The sequence below is a fragment of the Phocoena sinus genome, chromosome 19 (assembly GCF_008692025.1).
Source record: "Phocoena sinus isolate mPhoSin1 chromosome 19, mPhoSin1.pri, whole genome shotgun sequence".
Lineage (NCBI taxonomy): Eukaryota > Metazoa > Chordata > Mammalia > Artiodactyla > Phocoenidae > Phocoena > Phocoena sinus.
The window spans coordinates 6,206,993-6,225,129 of record NC_045781.1 but is presented as its reverse complement, the minus strand read 5'-3'; the positions used below and the strand labels follow the sequence as shown (position 1 = coordinate 6,225,129).

The 18,137-nt window shown below is 60.1% G+C and overlaps 2 protein-coding genes across 3 annotated transcripts in view; both read left to right on the top strand.

Moving 5' to 3' along the window:
- The window catches only part of POLD1 (DNA polymerase delta 1, catalytic subunit), a 24,348-nt gene extending 14,030 nt beyond the window's left edge, over positions 1-10,318 (top strand). The window contains exons 12-27 of the mRNA XM_032612637.1: positions 47-157; positions 459-650; positions 748-836; positions 905-1,021; positions 1,207-1,320; positions 1,635-1,782; positions 5,520-5,615; positions 5,732-5,869; positions 6,975-7,150; positions 7,479-7,631; positions 7,772-7,874; positions 8,689-8,821; positions 8,911-9,024; positions 9,316-9,368; positions 9,443-9,540; positions 10,132-10,318. Coding sequence (XP_032468528.1) covers positions 47-157; positions 459-650; positions 748-836; positions 905-1,021; positions 1,207-1,320; positions 1,635-1,782; positions 5,520-5,615; positions 5,732-5,869; positions 6,975-7,150; positions 7,479-7,631; positions 7,772-7,874; positions 8,689-8,821; positions 8,911-9,024; positions 9,316-9,368; positions 9,443-9,540; positions 10,132-10,237 — 1,941 coding nt within the window. The 3' untranslated portion in view covers positions 10,238-10,318. The remainder of the gene's footprint in view (positions 1-46; positions 158-458; positions 651-747; positions 837-904; positions 1,022-1,206; positions 1,321-1,634; positions 1,783-5,519; positions 5,616-5,731; positions 5,870-6,974; positions 7,151-7,478; positions 7,632-7,771; positions 7,875-8,688; positions 8,822-8,910; positions 9,025-9,315; positions 9,369-9,442; positions 9,541-10,131) is intronic.
- On the top strand, positions 10,312-18,137 carry SPIB (Spi-B transcription factor). Of its 2 annotated transcripts, XM_032612879.1 has the most exons (6): positions 10,312-11,202; positions 12,156-12,183; positions 13,801-13,873; positions 14,162-14,373; positions 14,775-14,925; positions 16,158-18,137. In XM_032612879.1, the coding sequence occupies exons 1-6, from the start codon at positions 11,180-11,182 to the stop codon at positions 16,454-16,456; spliced, it is 786 nt and encodes a 261-aa protein (XP_032468770.1). In that variant the 5' UTR covers positions 10,312-11,179; the 3' UTR covers positions 16,457-18,137. The 2 variants fall into 2 exon arrangements, with proteins under 2 accessions (XP_032468770.1, XP_032468769.1); XM_032612878.1 differs by lacking the exon at positions 10,312-11,202 and having other exon boundaries at positions 11,291-12,183.

Sequence of the window (18,137 nt, the reverse complement as noted above, 5' to 3'; positions counted from 1 at the left end):
GGCCGCTTCCCCGGGGCCGCCGCCCACCCGCTCCCGCTCGCCACAGGTGCTGCTGCGGGAGTACAAGCTCCGGTCCTACACGCTCAATGCCGTGAGCTTCCACTTCCTGGGCGAGCAGAAGGAGGACGTGCAGCACAGCATCATCACTGACCTGCAGGTGCCCGCGCCGCCCGACCCGCTTCCCGCCGTCCCTTCTCTCCCCACCCTCGCGACCTCGGCCCTCAGCGCCCACCTGCCTTCCTGGCCGTCCCCTTTAGCTCCTACCTTCGACCTCTGATCTCGCCCCGCAGATGGGACCCCTGTCCCTCCCCACTCCCGCGACCTCTGGCATGGCGACCTTTGTTCCGCTGCCCTGCCCCGACCTCTGGACCTCACTAAGTCCTCAGACTGTGCCCTTCTTTCCTCCTTCCTCCCACGCTGTTGCCTCCCTGGCCCCTAATGCCTGCCCCCGTCCCCAGAATGGGAACGACCAGACGCGCCGCCGCCTGGCCGTGTACTGCCTCAAGGACGCCTTCCTGCCCCTGCGGCTGCTGGAGCGCCTCATGGTGCTGGTGAATGCCATGGAGATGGCGCGCGTCACCGGCGTGCCCCTCAGCTACCTGCTCAGCCGCGGCCAGCAGGTCAAGGTCGTGTCCCAGCTGCTGCGGCAGGTCAGCGGGCGGAGCCCAGGGCGGGCCTGGCCACCACGCTCCCTGCTGAGGGGCCCTGCCCGCGCCCATCCACAGTTCCCGCCTTCTGCCCTCCCAGGCCATGCGTCAGGGGCTGCTGATGCCCGTGGTGAAGACGGAGGGCGGCGAGGACTACACGGGGGCCACAGTCATCGAGCCCCTGAAAGGGTAAGGCCCGGTGGCGGGGTTGGTGGGGACAGGGGGGCTCCCCGCCCTGACTCCTCCCGGCCCCCCAGGTACTATGATGTCCCAATCACCACCCTGGACTTCTCCTCGCTGTACCCGTCCATCATGATGGCCCACAACCTGTGCTACACCACGCTTCTACGGCCCGGGGCCGCCCAGAAACTGGGGTATGGTGGCCCCGCTCGCCACGTGTACCCCGAGACCACCCAGGGGCCGGCCTCAGGCTGGCTGGGGCTGGGGATCAAGAGCTAGTGGGGAGGGGAGGGGACTGGCAAGAGGTTGGGGGGGTCCCGAGAGGGGATGGAGGAGGAGCCAGGGAGGCCAGGCGTCACCCCTACCACCTTCGGCCCAGCCTGACCGAGGATCAGTTCATCAAGACACCCACGGGGGACGAGTTTGTGAAGACGGCGGTGCGGAAGGGGCTGCTGCCCCAGATCCTGGAGAACCTGCTCAGCGCCCGGAAGAGGTGGGCTCTTGAGCCCGGCCGCCCACCCCTGCTCATAGCTCAGCCTTGCTGAGGCGGCCTGGCAATCCCTGTCCGTCATGGGTGCACTTAGCTGCAGCTGTCCCTGAGTTAGAACAAGGCACCCCCTGCGGGCAGCTCCCTCCAGCCCCTGTGCTGGGCACCTCTGTGCAGTGTGCGACCTGCACAAATGTATGTGGCACCCCTTTCTAGAAAGGCACCCTGACCAGTGCCCAGGCCTGGGCCTCTCGTCTGCCCCTGAGGCCTGAAATGCCACCTGAATGGCCTTTGCCTCCCCCTTCTCCTTCTCCTCCCAGGGCCAAGGCCGAGCTGGCCAAGGAGACAGACCCCCTACGGCGGCAGGTCTTGGACGGGCGGCAGCTGGCACTGAAAGTGAGCGCCAACTCTGTGTACGGCTTCACTGGTGCCCAGGTGGGCAAGCTGCCATGCCTGGAGATCTCACAGGTGAGTGCACCGCGGCAGGTAGGGGACAGACAACCACCCCTTAGGGAGAACCAGGGCTCAATGTAGTAGAGGTCAGGGCCCAGATCGCCCCAACCCGCTGACCTTTTGGAGAGTGGATGCTTGTGTGATTGGTTCATTCGTTGGTTCAGCAAACACTTGCTGACCATTCACTGTAGGTTGGGCCTTGTGCCCTGTGGGTCCAGCAGGTGACACAGTGGATGAGAGCTCCTCCCCTGGTGCCCAGCCTTGCGGGGACACAGATGGTGACAGCAGTAAATGTGTATGGGAAAGCAGTTGGCGCTCAGCAGACAGATAAATTCCGGGGGGGCTGGAGCAGGGCGGGGCGGGGCGGGGGAGGCAGAGGCCGAGGGACTGAGGGAGGGGGGCAGCTTTGCTCATGCTTTTCACCTGTCACACAGTCACCTGGCAGCCCCTATGTCCCTGGCAGGCTCCACCCCAGCCCACCTCCGCCCCTGACCCACATGAGGGTGGGGGAGCAGAGAGCAGGTCCCCTCCCTCCTGATGGGAGAGGAGGGCCGTGTTTCTGTCGGGGGGGGCTGGGGCGGGGCTGGGGGCTCACCCAACAGCACGGTCAGGCTCTGGCCGTTAAGTCGCGGTGTGTTCTTGGTCACAGTTGGAACAGGCACGAGGGTCCCCTGTCCCGTCCCTGTGTGAGGATCCCAGGGAAGATGCTTGGCCGGTGCTAGGGCAGTGCTCTGCTTTGAGAGGGAATGTGGGCATAAAAGCCCACTACCTCCCTCCCCGCCGCAGCAGCATCCTAGGCCTGTTTACTCTGCTGTTCATACAGAAAAACACCCACGGCACGACCACAGAGCGCCTGAGTCTGAGGTTCTGCCACGCTGGGATCAGTGCCTCCGCTCATGGCCTAAGAGATTCTTAGAGAGGTCTTCTGTCTAGCTCCTTCCCCTGGGGTTTGGGTCCCTGCACATTCCAGACTTGGTTACCTCCAGACACGGGGAGCTCCCTTCCTGAACATTGTGTCAGTCCTCACATGGCTGTGGGTGGAACACCTGGAAGAACTGGCAGTGGGTGGGCCTTATGCTGGGAGGGGCCTGTGCACACACACACCCACTTACAGTTCAGGGGCCCCCAAGCCCATTCTCAGATCCAGTGATTCACTAAAAGGGTTCCGAGAACTCAGAAAAGCTGTTATACTCATGGTTATGATTTATTACAGTGAAAGGACAGGGATTAAAACCAGCCAAGGGGGCTTCCCTTAGTGGCGCAGTGGTTGAGAGTCCGTCTGCTGATGCAGGGGACACGGGTTCGTGCCCCGGTCCGGGAAGATCCCACATGCCGCGGAGCGGCTGGGCCCGTGAGCCATGGCTGCTGAGCCTGCGTGTCCGGAGCCTGTGCTCCGCAATGGGAGAGGCCACACAGTGAGAGGCCCGCGTACCGCAAAAAAAAAAAAAAAAAACAGCCAAGGGAAAGGCACATGGGGCAGAGTCCAGGGGAGACCAGGTGGAAGCTTCCAGTTGCCTTTCCCAGGGTAGTCCTGCAGACAGCACTTATTCCTCCCGGCACTGATGTGTGACCATACACACTGTACTGCCCATTGGGGACGCACCCCTGAGCCTTGGTGTCCTGGGTTTTTACTGGGGGTCAGGTGCATGGAGCGCCATGTGACTGACCTTAGTTACTCAGTCTCCAGTCCCTCCAGATGTCAGGCTGGATACCATGTGGCCCAAGGCCCCACCACAAATCACGTTAGCACAGATCACCTGATGTGACCCAAGGTCCCAGATGAACAAAGACACTTGTCAGGCAGGACACGCCAAGGGCTTAGAGCAGCGGTGCCCAACCTTTTTGGCACCAGGGACCGGTTTCGTGGAAGACAACTTTTCCATGCACCTGGCGGGGTGGGGGGTGGTTGGGGGGTGATTCAAGCGCATTACATTTATTGTACACTTTATTTCTATTATTATTACATTGGAATATATAACGAAATCACGATACAACTCACCGTAATGCAGGATCAGTGGGAGCCCTGAGCTTGTTTTCACTGGCCACTCACTGGTAGGGTTTTTTTTTTTTTTTTTTTTTTTTTTTTTGCGGTACGCGGGCCTCTCACCGCCGTGGCCTCTCCCGTTGCAGAGCACAGGCCCCGGACACGCAGGCTCAGCAGCCATGGCTCACGGGCCCAGCCGCGCCGCGGCATGTGGGATCTTCCCGGACCGGGGCAGGAACCCGTGTCCCCTGCATCGGCAGGCGGACCCTCAACCACTGCGCCACCAGGGAAGCACCACTGGTAGGGTTTTGATATGAGTCTGCAAGCAACTGATTTATTTTGGTCTCTTCAGTCAGACCTCTCTGCTAATGATAGTCTGTATTTGCAGCCACTCCCCAGCGCTAGCATCCCCGCCTCAGCTCCACCTCAGGTCATCAGGCATTAGATTCTCACAAGGAGCACCAAGCTAGATCCCTCACATGTGCAGGTCACAGTAGGGGCCGCGCTCCTGTGTGAATCTAATGCCGCCGCCGATCTGACAGGAGGCCGAGCCCAGGCAGTAATGCGAGCAAGGGTGGGGGGGGGGGAGCAGCTGTAAATACAATCGAAGCTTTACTTGCTCGCCCGCCTCCTGCTGTGTGGCCTGGTTTCTAACAGGCCACGGACCGGTACTGGTTCATGGCCCGGCGGTTGGGGACCCCTGGCTTAGAGGTTCCCTCCCAGGAGCCAGCCGAGAGCCAGGCCTCTCTTTGAGTGAGGTTAATCTTTTACAGTAGGCCACCCTTACTGCTCTTACTGGCCCTTCATAATCTCTGGGGGCATCTCCCATCCTCCTTGGTGGAAAGAAGTGGATGTCTGGCTGTCAGGTTCCAGCCCCGAGGGGAGGCCAGGCAGGAGGGTGTGGCTTTGCTTCCCCTGGGGCTTCCTCATAGCAGCTGCTGCTTCCTGGCCTTGTCTCTCTGTCATTTCTCTCAGCCCCTTCCCTCTGTCTCTGTTATGTCTCTGTTTCTTAGCCTCTTTCCCTGTTTCTGTCTCTCAAGCTTATGGGGGCAGCAGAGTGGAATAATAAAAAAAAAGAATACTGAGTATTCCAGAAAGAAGTTAGAAAGAAAAAGGAACATAGAACAGGTGGGACAAATAGAAGACAGTTAGTTGGATGGTAGATTTAAGCTCAGATATAATCAGTAATTACACTAAACATAAGTGGCCTCAATGCTCTAGTTAAAGACAAAGGTTTTCTGGGCGGATCCAAACAAAAACAGAAGAGTCATGCCTGTTTCTCCTTAGTGTGTCCCTTCTCCTCCCCCAGCTTCAGTTTCCTTATTTGGAAAGGAATGGTCTTTCCATGGCCCTGGTACAGCACCCTACCTTTGGGGGGACATTTCTGATTGCCCAAGGATAGGGGGATGGGACCAGGAATGTCAGTGGTCCTGCACCACGGAGAGCTGCCTGCAGTGTCCGCAGATTCTCAGCACCTCCGTGGAGAGAAACACTGAGCTGATGGCCTCTTTTGGCTCCAGCCTTTCCACCACTATTTGCTGCAGTCAGTTCCTCCTCTGTGCCCAGGGCTCTGGGCCAGGGACCTACTTCCAACAGACCATTAAGGAGCAGCTCAGTAGCCGCATTTTGCAGATTTGGAAACAGGCCCAGAAGGGCAGTGGCTCATCCATACTCACACCTGCAGAAAGCAGCAGAGGTGGGACCCTAAGCCCGTGTTCCCTGGGGACGGCCCCTGGGCCCTCACTCTGCCTGATTCTCTCTCTGACAGAGCGTCACTGGGTTCGGGCGCCAGATGATTGAGAGAACGAAGCAGCTCGTGGAGTCCAAGTACACAGTGGAGAACGGCTACAGTGCCAATGCCAAGGTCAGGGGCCTCCTGCCTGCCCACTGTTGGCCTGAGACAGGCCTGGGGCTGGTGTGGGAAGTGCAGGGGCCGCCAGCATCTCCCCAACCCTCTGGGTCACACGTGCCCCTCCCCAGGTGGTGTATGGCGACACTGACTCTGTCATGTGCCGATTTGGCGTCTCATCTGTGGCTGAGGCCATGGCCCTGGGACGGGAGGCTGCGGACTGGGTGTCTGGCCACTTCCCCTCACCCATCCGGCTAGAGTTTGAGAAAGTAAGTGGGGGCCCCCCAGTGCTTGGAGTGGGCAGACGTGGGTCTTGCCAGTTTTGGGGGGGGGTCTCTGATTCTCAGGGTGCCTGCAAAGTTTGAGTGCATTTGGGTAGGGTTCTCCTACTGCATCAGCGTCCAGGAACGCCCATTGTTGCTTATGTCTCCATTTCGAGGTGTGCTGATCTGGGTGCCCTGGGTATCCTATTCTTTGAGTTCATCAGCCCCAGTTTTATTTATTTATTTAAAAAAATTTTTTTGGCCATGCGGTGCGGCATGCAGGATCTTAGTTCCCCAACCAGGGATCGAACCCGCACCCCCTGCTGTGGAAGCGTGGAGTCTTAACCACAGAACTGCCAGCGAAGTCCCTTATTTTTTAAAAAATTATTTATTTAAAAACTCGTAAGCCCCAGTTTTGAGGTATTGTGTTCCTGGATCCTCCTGAGTTTGGGGACCTTGGTTTTGGAAACCCCCAAAAGCCTTGGGCTTTGCTACGCAGAACGGTGTCTGTTTCCTAAAGACCCCGTCGTTCTCGGAGCGTCTCTGGTTTTCAGGGGTTTTCAGGGGCTGTCCTGTGCAGCAGGGGCCCTGACGGGGCAACTCCTGGATCGGGGTACCGCTGTCCAATGCTCCCTGCCTCCCAGCGTGCGACAGGCTTGGGTCTGGGAGCCCTCACGCCAGATTCATCCCCCGCGTTCGAAGCTGGGGTCAGGCCTCGGGGTACACCTCTCAGATTTGGAGCCTGTCCCTGCCCCAGGGCTCACTCTCTGCCCTTAGTCTCCTGTCTTTGAGGGTTTGCTGCCTGGTCTCCCCCGTCTGCCTCTGGTCTGTTTCAGGCCCCCATTTGGGGCTCTCCAGACTTCACCCCAGTGTCTGGATCTCGGGTTTTAGGGTGTAGCTTTATCCCAGCCCATTTCCGACTTGGGGTCCCTGGAGTGCTGAGGGTGTCCCCCTGAGCTGAGGTGCTGGGGTCTTAGGGTCCATCTTCCTGTGTCCCAATCCTGTGTCCCAGGGACCATCCCTGTCTGGCCCTGTCTGTTTCTGGGGAAGCCTCAGGATGGGGCACTGGCCCCCACAGCCTCAGGGGCTCTCAGCCGCGGGTTCCCCCCAGGTCTATTTCCCGTACCTGCTCATCAGCAAGAAGCGGTATGCGGGCCTGCTCTTCTCCTCCCGGTCCGACGCCCATGACCGCATGGACTGCAAGGGCCTGGAGGCCGTGCGCAGGGACAACTGCCCCCTAGTGGCCAACCTCGTCACCGCCTCTCTGCGCCGCCTGCTCATCGACCGGTGTGTGGAACCCGCACCCGGACCTGGAGCCCGGCCTCTCTTCCCTCAGGCCCAGGAGCCCAGCCCCCAGCCCCTCCTCCCTTGGGGACGCAGGTGTCAGGCCCAGCCCTTTGTCGGTGGCGGAGCTGTGGAAAGAGTGTGGGGTCGGACAGCTGCGGGTTCCGGCCCTGCCTCTGCCACTTGGCAGCCTGCGGCCGGGCAGGGCCCCTCCCAGCCCCTGGAGCGCATCCTGGTCCCCCAGCCTCAAGGCAGTGGAGGTGCCAGCCGGGCGGCCACAGCCACTGGTGACGCCCTGGTGACGCCCGTCCATCCGTCCGCCCCCCTGCAGAGACCCCGCGGGCGCCGTGGCGCATGCGCAGGACGTCATCTCCGACCTGCTATGTAACCGCATTGACATCTCACAGCTGGTCATCACCAAGGAGCTGACCCGCGCAGCCGCAGACTACGCGGGCAAGCAGGCCCATGTGGAGCTGGCCGAGAGGTCAGCCCAGCGCGGTAGGGGGCGGGACCGGCCAGAAATAGACCCTCTCCTTCCAGCTGGGCCCACCACTTCCTACCCCCCAGCCTGCCCCCACCGTCCCACCTGCCCTCACCCAGCCTGCCGCCCCGGTCTCCCCGCAGGATGAGGAAGCGGGACCCCGGGAGCGCGCCCAGCCTGGGTGACCGTGTCCCCTACGTGATCATCAGTGCCGCCAAGGGTGTGGCCGCCTACATGAAGTCCGAGGTCAGGCCCACCTGGGTTGCCCGCTCCCGCCCAGCTCTCCTCTGCTCTCACTTCTGCTTTCCAGGCCTGGCGGGGAGGGTGTTTCTCTCCGCAGGCCCCACGGGGCCTTGAGAACCGCCCCGCAACACACCCCGGGGAGTTGGCTCCACAGTGCTTTGCTCCGGGCCTCCCGGTACCCTCTGGAGAGGCCCTCCACCCCACCCCCCCTTATTCTGACCCGTCCTGGCTCCATCCTGCAGAAGGGGGCCTAGCCTCACTGCACAGAGCGAGAGTGTCTGTCTCACCACCTGTTTCTGTGTCTCTTACTGACTCCTTGATCCTGGATCTTCAACTTGTAATTCTCTTGGATTCATACCCTCCCGTGTCCTACCTGGAAGTCCAGTGACCTGTGACCCCACCCCCACCCCTTTGTCAGTCCCTAGTTCCTGTCCTGCTACCTCTTATCTTGGCTTCCAACCTTCAGCTCTAGCTCACATCCACCTTCACATCTCCTGTCCCCACCGTGAACTCTGACCCTTCCCTGGTGACCTGAGGGCTCCTACCTGTGGACCCTAGCATGGATCACAGGGCCCGTGGCCAGGGACTCCCATGACCTCTGACCCCATCCCAGTCCGGGCCCAGTGACTGCCCCCCACCATTGCCCCCACTCACGGCTGGAAGACGCACGGCAGCTCCCGGTGCCCTTCACCCTGGCTGCCCGCTGTTGACCACAGCCCTTGCCCCCCTGCCTGGCAGGGACCGCAGCCCCTTATCCCTTCCCGGGCCCCTCCACTCTGCCCCCCTGGTGAGACCACCCCGGCCCCTCTGCCCGCAGGACCCCCTCTTCGTGCTGGAGCACAGCCTGCCCATCGACACGCAGTACTACCTGGAGCAGCAGCTCGCCAAGCCTCTCCTGCGCATCTTCGAGCCCATCCTGGGCGAGGGCCGAGCCGAGGCCGTGCTGCTGCGTATGGGCGGGGGGCAGCCGGGGCAGGCGGGGGTACCGGGCTGGGGGGCGGGGGAGGGCACCGGGCCCACCGCCTGCCTTCTCACGCAGGCGGGGACCACACGCGCTGCAAGACAGTACTCACGGGCAAGGTGGGCGGCCTCCTGGCCTTCGCCAAACGCCAAAACTGCTGCATTGGCTGCCGCACTGTCCTCGGCCACCAGGGTGAGCACGCCCCGCCCCCGCCCCCGACCCCGACCCCGTTCCCCTGGCCCTCCCGCCTCTGCCGCCATCCACGGTCCCGGCCCCGGCCCCACGGTGGGGGGCTCCTGTCTGCAGGCAGCCCCAGAGGGTCCTGGGCCCCCCGCCCTGGGAGTTCCCCAGGGAGTTTTCTCCACACACTTGCTCCCTTGTTCTCTCATCGATGGGGACTTTCAGAAGCCGGGATGGGCAGCGGGCGGGGAAGGGGCAGGGGTGGGGCGGCCCAGGCTGACCTGCCCCCCTCCCCCACCCCAGGAGCCGTGTGCAAGTTCTGCGAAGCCCGGGGGTCGGAGCTGTATCAGAAGGAGGTGAGGGATCAGGGGAGGTGGGGAGGGGCAGCTGGGGGTGCGCAGGGCCGCCCACTCCGCCCTTCCATCCCCAGGTATCCCACCTGAACGCCCTGGAGGAGCGCTTCTCGCGCCTCTGGACCCAGTGCCAGCGCTGTCAGGGCAGCCTGCACGAGGACGTCATCTGCACCAGGTGGGCATGCCTGTTGGGCCCCAGCGCTGGACTGCCCAGGTTCCTCTGAGCTGCTGAGGCCTATGGACCAAAGCCCTGGCTCCGGGCTCTCAGGCTTCGGCGCCCCCCCGCATCGCCGACCCTCGGCGTCCTGGCCTGCAAAATGGGCCAGTGACCATCCCAGCCTTCTTGGGGTGGGGTTGGGGGCTGCTGAGTGGGGGGTGCTGGGCACCCAGTATCTGCCCAGGAAATGGAGACACACACACACACACACACACACACACACACACACACACACACACACACAGGGTCCTGGCCCCCTCTGCCAAGGCGGGGCCAGCCTTTCCCCAGGGAACAGGTGGGCGGGGCGGGTTCCCACGCCAGGTGCCAGGTGATATACGGCTGGTGGCCCAGCGCCTGAGTGAGCACCCGCTGTTATCGGCTCCCCCCATGCCCGCTGAGCAAACAGCCCATCGTGGGAGGGGAGGTGGGTGGGCAGCGTACAGGGGCCAAAGTCCTGGGAACGGCCCCTGCCCCACCACTGGGCTGGGCAGTGGGACTCTGGTGTGCCCGGGCAGTGGCAGTGGCCCTGACCCCCGTCCTCACCCGCAGCCGGGACTGCCCCATCTTCTACATGCGCAAGAAGGTGCGGAAGGACCTGCAGGACCAGGAGCAGCTTCTGAGGCGCTTCGGGCCCCCCGGCCCCGAGGCCTGGTGACCTCTGACCTCGGCCGACTCCCCACAGGGGCCTTGTGGAGTGGGATGGGCGGAGAATTAATAAAGTTCAGGCCTTTTGTTACCCGGTGCTTTGTGGTCCCTGGGGGGTCGTGGTCCACTGTCATAAGCTCTGGCCCAGATGGGTTAGCTCCACTCAGTGGGATCCACTGACCCCCAGGAGGCCCTCACCGGACTCCCTCACCCTCCCTGCAAGATCCCTGGGCCGGGTCTCACCCCCACCCCCGCGAGCCCTCCCTCGAGGCCCAGTGAGCAGAGCATCTATGGGCACAAGCTCCTCTGGCCCGGCTGCCCCGCCCTCCAGGTGCTGACCTGTTTCCTCCAGGCCTGGGGCAGCCCCTGGCTTGGAGGCTCCCGCTCCCCGGAACGACCAGGGGGACCCCCCTCCCATGTCACACACCCACAATGTTTCCACATTGGGGTCTCCACCGGCTTCGGGCCTGGGTTTTTCTCAGGGACCCCAGCCCAACCCACGTCTACTCTGAGAGCCCGGGGCCCCCCTACCTCTGACTCCCCCCAGTGCTCTTGTCAGCCGGCGGTCTCGGCGTGCCCCCAGCGCCTGGCAACCCACTCCCCTCTGGTTCCTGGGTCCAGAGCCTCCCCCCACCCCCCCTTCCCACAGGACCCCTTGACCCCTCCTTTACTTTTTCAGGGTCCCCCCAAATCTGGCTCCTCTCCCATCTCCACTCCTTAGGGTCAATCCCCCCATCCCAACCCTGGGGATCCCCAAATCCAGACAGACCCTGGGCCCACCCTCCCTGCCACGTGACCAAGGGGTTGTGCAATCCAGCCCCCTCCCCTGAGGGGATTTTTGAGGCGGGCTGAGCTCACAGCCGCCGGCACCCCTGCCCCCCCCAGGGGGCTGGGCCAAGGTATAAATAGGGGTGGTGTCTGCAGGCGGCAGCAAGCCCAGCCCAGCACCACCATGCTCACCCTAGAGGCTGCACAGTAAGTGGGGGCACCCGAAAGTGATACTCAGGACCCCTGCCCTGCACCTCACCTTTGACCCCTCTGCCGGGCCTGCCCCAGGGGTGGTGGTCTCTGCCCCACCCAGGGGGCAGGTGGGTGGGAGGGGAGGGAGGTCCACACTGTCTCTCACCCCTCCTGGATCTCTTTCCTCTGCCACCTCGATTCCTTCCTCCGTCCCATCCATGTCTCCCCTGGACCCCAAAGATCTCTTCCTTGGGATGCTTGCTTCTCTGCCCTGCTGTCCTCTCCCAAGTGGCCCTCCATCTCTGTCTCTGTCCCCATCTCCTTCGGAGTCTCGCTGCATCCCCAACTCACTCACTGGGTCTGCTCACTGGGCTTCTTGGCTCATCTTTTCTGTTTTGGGTCTCTGTTCTCTGCCTCTTGCTCCCTCTCTCTGTGTCTTTCTCTGTCTCTCCAGTTTGTTTCATCTCTCCTTCTGTCTCCCCGTCTGTCCCATGCCATGTGAATTGTCTCTCCACACCTTTCTCCCTTCCCTCCTCTCCTCTCCCCTCTGCTGAACCTCTTCTGTGTTTTCCCATCTCTACCCCGACGTCCATCTCTCCATCTGTCTCCTCCGGTCCAAGATGGACCCATTTAACCGACTCGCTCACCAAGGCCCCCTCCCCGCCCCCACCCGCCCTCGGGCGCCCACATCTCTCAGGGGACTTTCTCTCCCTCACTTTCCCTGCCCCCGCCCAGCCTCTGTCTATGCAAATCCCGGGGGAGGGGGAAACATTTGCCTGGCCCCCGCCCCCCATTTCCTGTCCTGGTGGGGGTGAGTGTGGTGGGGCTGGTCTCACACAGAGACACGCAGCAGTGAACGAGCTGTGGTGGTCACAGCTGCAGTCGCCTATCCCCCATCTGCCCAACCACTTCGAGACTCAGGAGGCTGAAGACTCCCCTGACATGCCCCTGTGTCTCTCCCCCTCCAGGCTTGACGGGCCACACTTCAGCTGTCTGGTGAGTTGGGGCCCTGGGGGTCAGGGAGGGGTGGGGGGACCCACGTGGCCCATCGCGACCTCCCTGCCTCAGTTTCCCCCTCCACTCCTTCCTGTCCCTTTGTCTTTCTGACTTTTCCTCGGTACCTCCAAGGACCCCCTTCCTACCCATTCCATCACAGAAGTTTTTCTAACATCTCTTCTCTCCTCTCAGACTCTGGTCCACTTCCTCGAACGGGGAGGGGTGGGTCTTTGTGTCTTTGACTTTGTGTCCCTTCCTCCGTCCATCCCACACTTAGTAAATCTACTCATTCCTTCTTCTCTTCTCTGCTTTACTTCGTATTTTCAAAAATTGAGTCTGGACTATTTCAGACGTGCAGAATACTATACCCCACCCCCATAAACCCACAGCTCAGTCCAAGAAATAAAACCCCACTCACGTGCTGGAAAGAAACCCCCCTGTGGGTGCCCCTTCGCCAGCACATCCCACCCTCCTCCAACTTGAAGAGTTTTGCTTTAAAAAAAAAAAAAAATTGAGGTTTGCTTTACAAGTCAAGAAAGAGACAAATCTTGTGTACAGCTCAATGAGGTTTTAACTTAGGCACCCACCTGTGTAACCACGAACCAGACCGCGATATAGAACATTACCATCACTCCGGAAGATTCCCTCACGTCCCTTCCCAATCAATACACCCCTCTGATATTTTCCACCACAGATTAGTTTTGCTTGGTTTTGAGCTTCATATAAAGTGAATCACACAGGGTTGACCCCTTTTGGGTCTGGTTTCCTCACGCGACATCAAGTGTGTGTCAGACGTTGGTCCTTTTTTCTTGCTGTATAGTACTCCATCCTAGGACCGCACCACAGTTTGTGTGTCCAATCTCCTGTCTCTGGGCACTTGGGCTGTTTCCCGTTTGGGGGCTGTTACTAAAGCTGCGCTGATTATTCTTGAACAAGGCTGTTTCGTGGACATATGTTTTCAGTGCTCATGGGTAAATACCTTGCAGTGAGATCACTGGTTTATCAGGATGGCATATATCTAGTTTTAGACTTTAATTGCTAAAGCAACATGACTCTTGGGATGAATCGGAGTGATATGGAGGTGGATAAAAAAAAGCATGGAGAGCTTCTTTGCCTCTGTTAAAAACACTTCTGTGCCTCTCACCCTTCAGCCCCTCCCCCTCCCCCAGGCAGGCAAGACTGGGGGAATTCATCTACACCTTCCCCAGCTGCTACAATGTCACAACTGTGTATCGGTGAGGTGCTGGGATTCCCAGAAGCCCACAGTCTTAGTAGGAGCTGGCTGCTGTGTCCCTTTGCGAGACCCTGGTCTCTTTCTATGTGTCCCTACCTGTGTCTCTCATTCTGTGTGTGTGTGCGTGTGTGTGTGTGTGTGTGTGTGTGCGCGCGCGCGCGCACGTCTGGGTCTGGGCCTTTGTGTATTTCTGCCGTGTTGTATCTGTCTCCCAACTCTGTATCTCTGGATGTCCCTCTCTTTGCCCTTGTCTCTGGTGCCTAGTCTCTGTGTCTCTCTTTCTCTCCCTCTCCCAGCCTGTCATAGTCTCCCCGCTGGTCCAGGGTTGGGTGGGGTCTCCCTGCAGCCTGGGTTGACCCCTTTTCTTTCCCAACCCCTATCAGTACCCAGATGGAGTCTTCTATGACCTGGACAGCTGCAAGCACTCCAGCTACCCTGACTCAGACGGGGCTCCTGGTGAGTGATCCTGGCCCAGCACCCTCCCCACCTGCCCCTTGGGCCCATTTTACAGATGGGAGAGCTGAGGCCCAGGGGAGGCTGTCACCTGGCACAGCAGGACAAGGTTAGCTCAGGCCTCCCGACCTCCTCCCCTTTCCTCTCCCAATCACCCGCTTGCCCATGCAAATCCTGGGGTCAGAGATTTGCACAGCCCACAATGGTCCCTCTGTGCCAGTGCAGGGGCTTCAAGGGGGAGGGGGCCGAGCCCAGACCTCTCAGCTTCTGATTCAGCGCCCTTCCCCCCAGATCTATGGAACTACGGCCTCAGTCCAGCTGTCCCAGCCGCCTCCTATGAAACCTTTGACCCGGCTGTGGCCACCTTCAGCCACACCCAGGGTGTCCAGCTCTGTTACGGACCCTCAACCTACAGCCCTGTGGGGAACCTGGACCCGGCCCCCAGCCTGGAGGCCCCGGGGCCTGGCTTCCCAGCATACCCCATGGAGGACTTCACAAGCCAGGTGAGGGGCAGAATGACCATGAAAATCCCCCTCCTTTGATTGAGGTTTCCTAGGTGCCAGGCACTGCATCAAAACCTGTGCACACAGGAAGCCCTTCATCCCGCTGGCGACCCTCTAAGGGTAAGCAGCATTATTACGCCATTGCACCGAGCCAACAGAGGCACAAACGTGGGCCAGGGGCCACCAAAGGCCATTATCTGTGTGGAGCAGGCTCTCATGGAGGTGGCCCGGGCATCCCCTGGCCACGCCATGGAGATCTGAACCGAGGCCAGAGTGCAGGCTGTGAGCAGAGTGGGGAGGGCCACGGCCAGGGCCCAGGAAGAAGCCAAGGGACGAAAGCAGAGGGAGTGAGAGAAGGGGGACCTCCCCCTGGGCCTACAGGTAACCCTGACCTTCCACAGACCCTGGGTCCCCTGGCGTACGCCCCATACCCCAGCCCCGTGCTGTCAGAGGAAGAGGACCTCCTGCTGGACAGTCCCGCCCTGGAGGTCTCGGACAGCGAGTCAGATGAGGCCCTCATGGCTGGCCCCGAGGGGAGGGGATCTGAGGCAGGTATGTGGGCGCAAGTGGGGTGGGAGGGACTCCAACTGGAGATGGGGGTGGGAGGTTAAAGGAACCATGTCTTCCCAAGCAATTACTATATATACTCCAGCGCTGAGGGCAGTTCCCAGATCTGCCATCTGCTGGCTGTGTTGCTTTGGGCAACTGTCTCTACCGCTCTGTGCCTTGGTCTCCTATCTGTACAGTGGGGACGACAGTAATAGTGTCTATTGCTGGTGGTTGGGAGAATTAGGGGGGATCATACGTGTCAATGAGATAGCAGTGTTTGGCACAGAGTTTGGCACTCAATAAATCTTCACCATCATTATGGACACAATAGCAAAAGAAATCATCACAATATCAGCTCCCATCTATTATTCAACCCCTGCTTCCGCCCCTGTGCCCTCCATTACTCACAACCCCTGGAAGTTGGAATTATTAGTTACTTTCCCTATCTGGGCCTCAGTTTCCCATCTGTAAAATGGGCATTGTTATTATCACCCCTATCTCGTGGGGTTATGATGAAGATTAAATGAGCTCGTAATTGTTCAGTGCCTAGAGCAGCACCTGGTACTAAGCGCTTCAGAAAGATTTGTAAAAACACACACACAAGCCTCATTTTTAGCTGAGGAAACACCAGCTCAGAGAGGTTAAGCCACCACCCCAACGTCACACAGCTGGAAAATGGCAGAGGTGGGGTTCTTGTATCCAATGCCTGCTATGAACCCCCCAACTCTGTGGGGCCCTTGCTGCTTAAAGGAGCCCAGGAGTCAGACCCCTTGGCCTCTCCCAGGATCCCAGTCCCCGCGGAACTGACACACTGAGTGACCTGGAGCTGGAGAAATGGCCACATCCAAACCCACTTCAGATCTCTTCACCACAAGTCAGCTCTGTCATAAGTCTTTGAGGAGCATTGCCAACCCATTTCACAGATTCATCCATGCGCTCAACAGATACGTGCTGGCCACCAAGCAGTCACAGGACAGACACACATCCTGAAATATAAAGCAGGGATGGGAGATGGGGGTTATGGGGTGGCACATTCAGGAAAGGGGAGCAACTTGCCCCGGATGGGGCTGTGGCACAGACAGAGCCAGGCAGGTGTACCTAGCAGCCACCTTCGTCACCCCAGTTCTCTTTATGGGGAGACAGAGGCTTGGCGGTTCCGGGGCGGGGTGAAGCGGGGAGGGGGTGGGGCGGGGCCCGAAGGATGCTTCAGCTAACGCGCCCCGCACCCGCCGCAGGGGCCCGCAAGAAGCTGCGCCTGTACCAGTTCCTGCTGGGGCTGCTGACGCGCGGAGACATGCGCGAGTGCGTGTGGTGGGTGGAGCCGGGCGCCGGGGTCTTCCAATTCTCCTCGAAGCACAAGGAGCTCCTGGCGCGCCGCTGGGGCCAGCAGAAGGGCAACCGCAAACGCATGACCTACCAGAAGCTGGCGCGCGCCCTGCGCAACTACGCCAAGACCGGCGAGATCCGCAAGGTCAAGCGCAAGCTCACCTACCAGTTTGATAGTGCGCTGCTGCCCGCCGCCCGCCGGGCCTGAGCCCGGGGCGGCCTCTCGGGGACTCTCAGGGGCTCCACGCCTGTGTCACGTGGGCGTCCCCACACCCTAGGTCATAGGACCCACGGATCCCCCATCCTGGCTGTGGGGGCGGGGCGCTGCCACTAAGCCCTGCCCAGGGTCCCTCTGGGATCCCCCCAGTCATGTCTGGGATTCCCTCTTTGGGATTCCCTTGTCATGTCCAGGGGCCCCAAGATCTTCATGTCTTGGGTTGAAGGACCCAGAGACGACTATACTTATGTGTCTGTGTGGAGGGGCGGGGCAGGGCAGTGCTTCCAGAATCCCAAGAGCTTCTCTGGGATCCCCTTGTGATGTCTGAGATCCCTTGTGTGTCTGCGATCTCTCAGTCTCATCTAGGGGAGGGTGAGCCTACAGATCATCACACCAAGAGGGGGACTCTGCCAGCAGCCCTAAGCCCTGTCCAGGGTCTTTCTGGGATCCCCTTCTCATGTTTGACTCCCTCCTGTCCCATCTGAGCTCTCCTAGTTATGTCTGGGTCCCTCTGGGAACCCTTTGCATACATGTCTCTGTGCCCATCTGAGACTCTCATTCTGTCTGTCCCCCCAAATCCCTCTGTCATCTTTGAGATCCCCTAATTCTCTGGAACCACCCTGCTATCACTTGTTTATGTCTGGAATTCTCCGATCACATCTACGGTGCCTCTGGGATCCTTTTGTCATGTCTGAAAACACCCTTGTCAGGTCTGGAGGACGGACCTCAGTGAACCTTGTTGTATCCGGCCACCTCTGCGATGCCCTTGTTTGTCTGGAATCCTCCAATCGCATCTGAGGCCCCTCTGGGATCCTCATCTGGTATGCCCTTTTGGGGACCCCACCAACAGCTCCGAGTTCTCCTGGGGACCCTCCGCTTCCTGTAATGCCCTCCCTAGGGCCATGCTGGCGATCGATTCTGGCCACTCATCTGACTTCTGGGTGACCGTGGCAGCCCTCCCCATGTCAGTTCTAACCGGAGACTTTGCACAATCCAGCAACAGTGGGCCAGCTTTTCGATGTGGAGAGGCTGGAGCAGGGTGGTGGCCGCTTCTAATGGGGAATCTGTTTTCCAATCTGCTCAAGTCCCCATCGCCCCTGGCTGTCATACCCCGGTGGCTTCTCTCAGTTGTCCGTTCGCCCCAACCATTCTCGTGTGAATCCAGCCTGAGCAGAAGACGACCGGATGAACTGTGGGAGCTCTGATTGGAACCCTCGGGGGGTGTCAGAGGCTGTGGGCTAAGAAGCCGGAGTCCCAAGTCCTTGAGCCTGGGTGGCTGGGGGGTCTAGGGTGAAAGACTTGCTGCTTCTGGGCCAGTTTGGCCCTTCTGTGAAAGGGGAGAGGAGGAGGAAGATCTCGGAAGGCCCTTGCAGCCCTGTCAAGCCTTTGATACATCTCCTGAAATCCACCCATCCACCCACTGGTAGCCAGAAGGAAGTCAAGGAAGGAGCATCAAGGATCCAGAGAGGGAAGAGGTTCTTGAGGGGGGCATACAGCGGCTGGTAGCAGAGCCCAGGCTGGGACCTGCCCTCAAGAGGACAGCACACCCCCCTCCCTGGGGCGGTGCCAGGGACAAAATGTCTTTTGGGAGGGCCTCCTCTTGCAAATGAGGTACCTTTTACGAAAACTATCATCATCACCCCAAGTTTGGAATAAAATAAAATAAATCAAG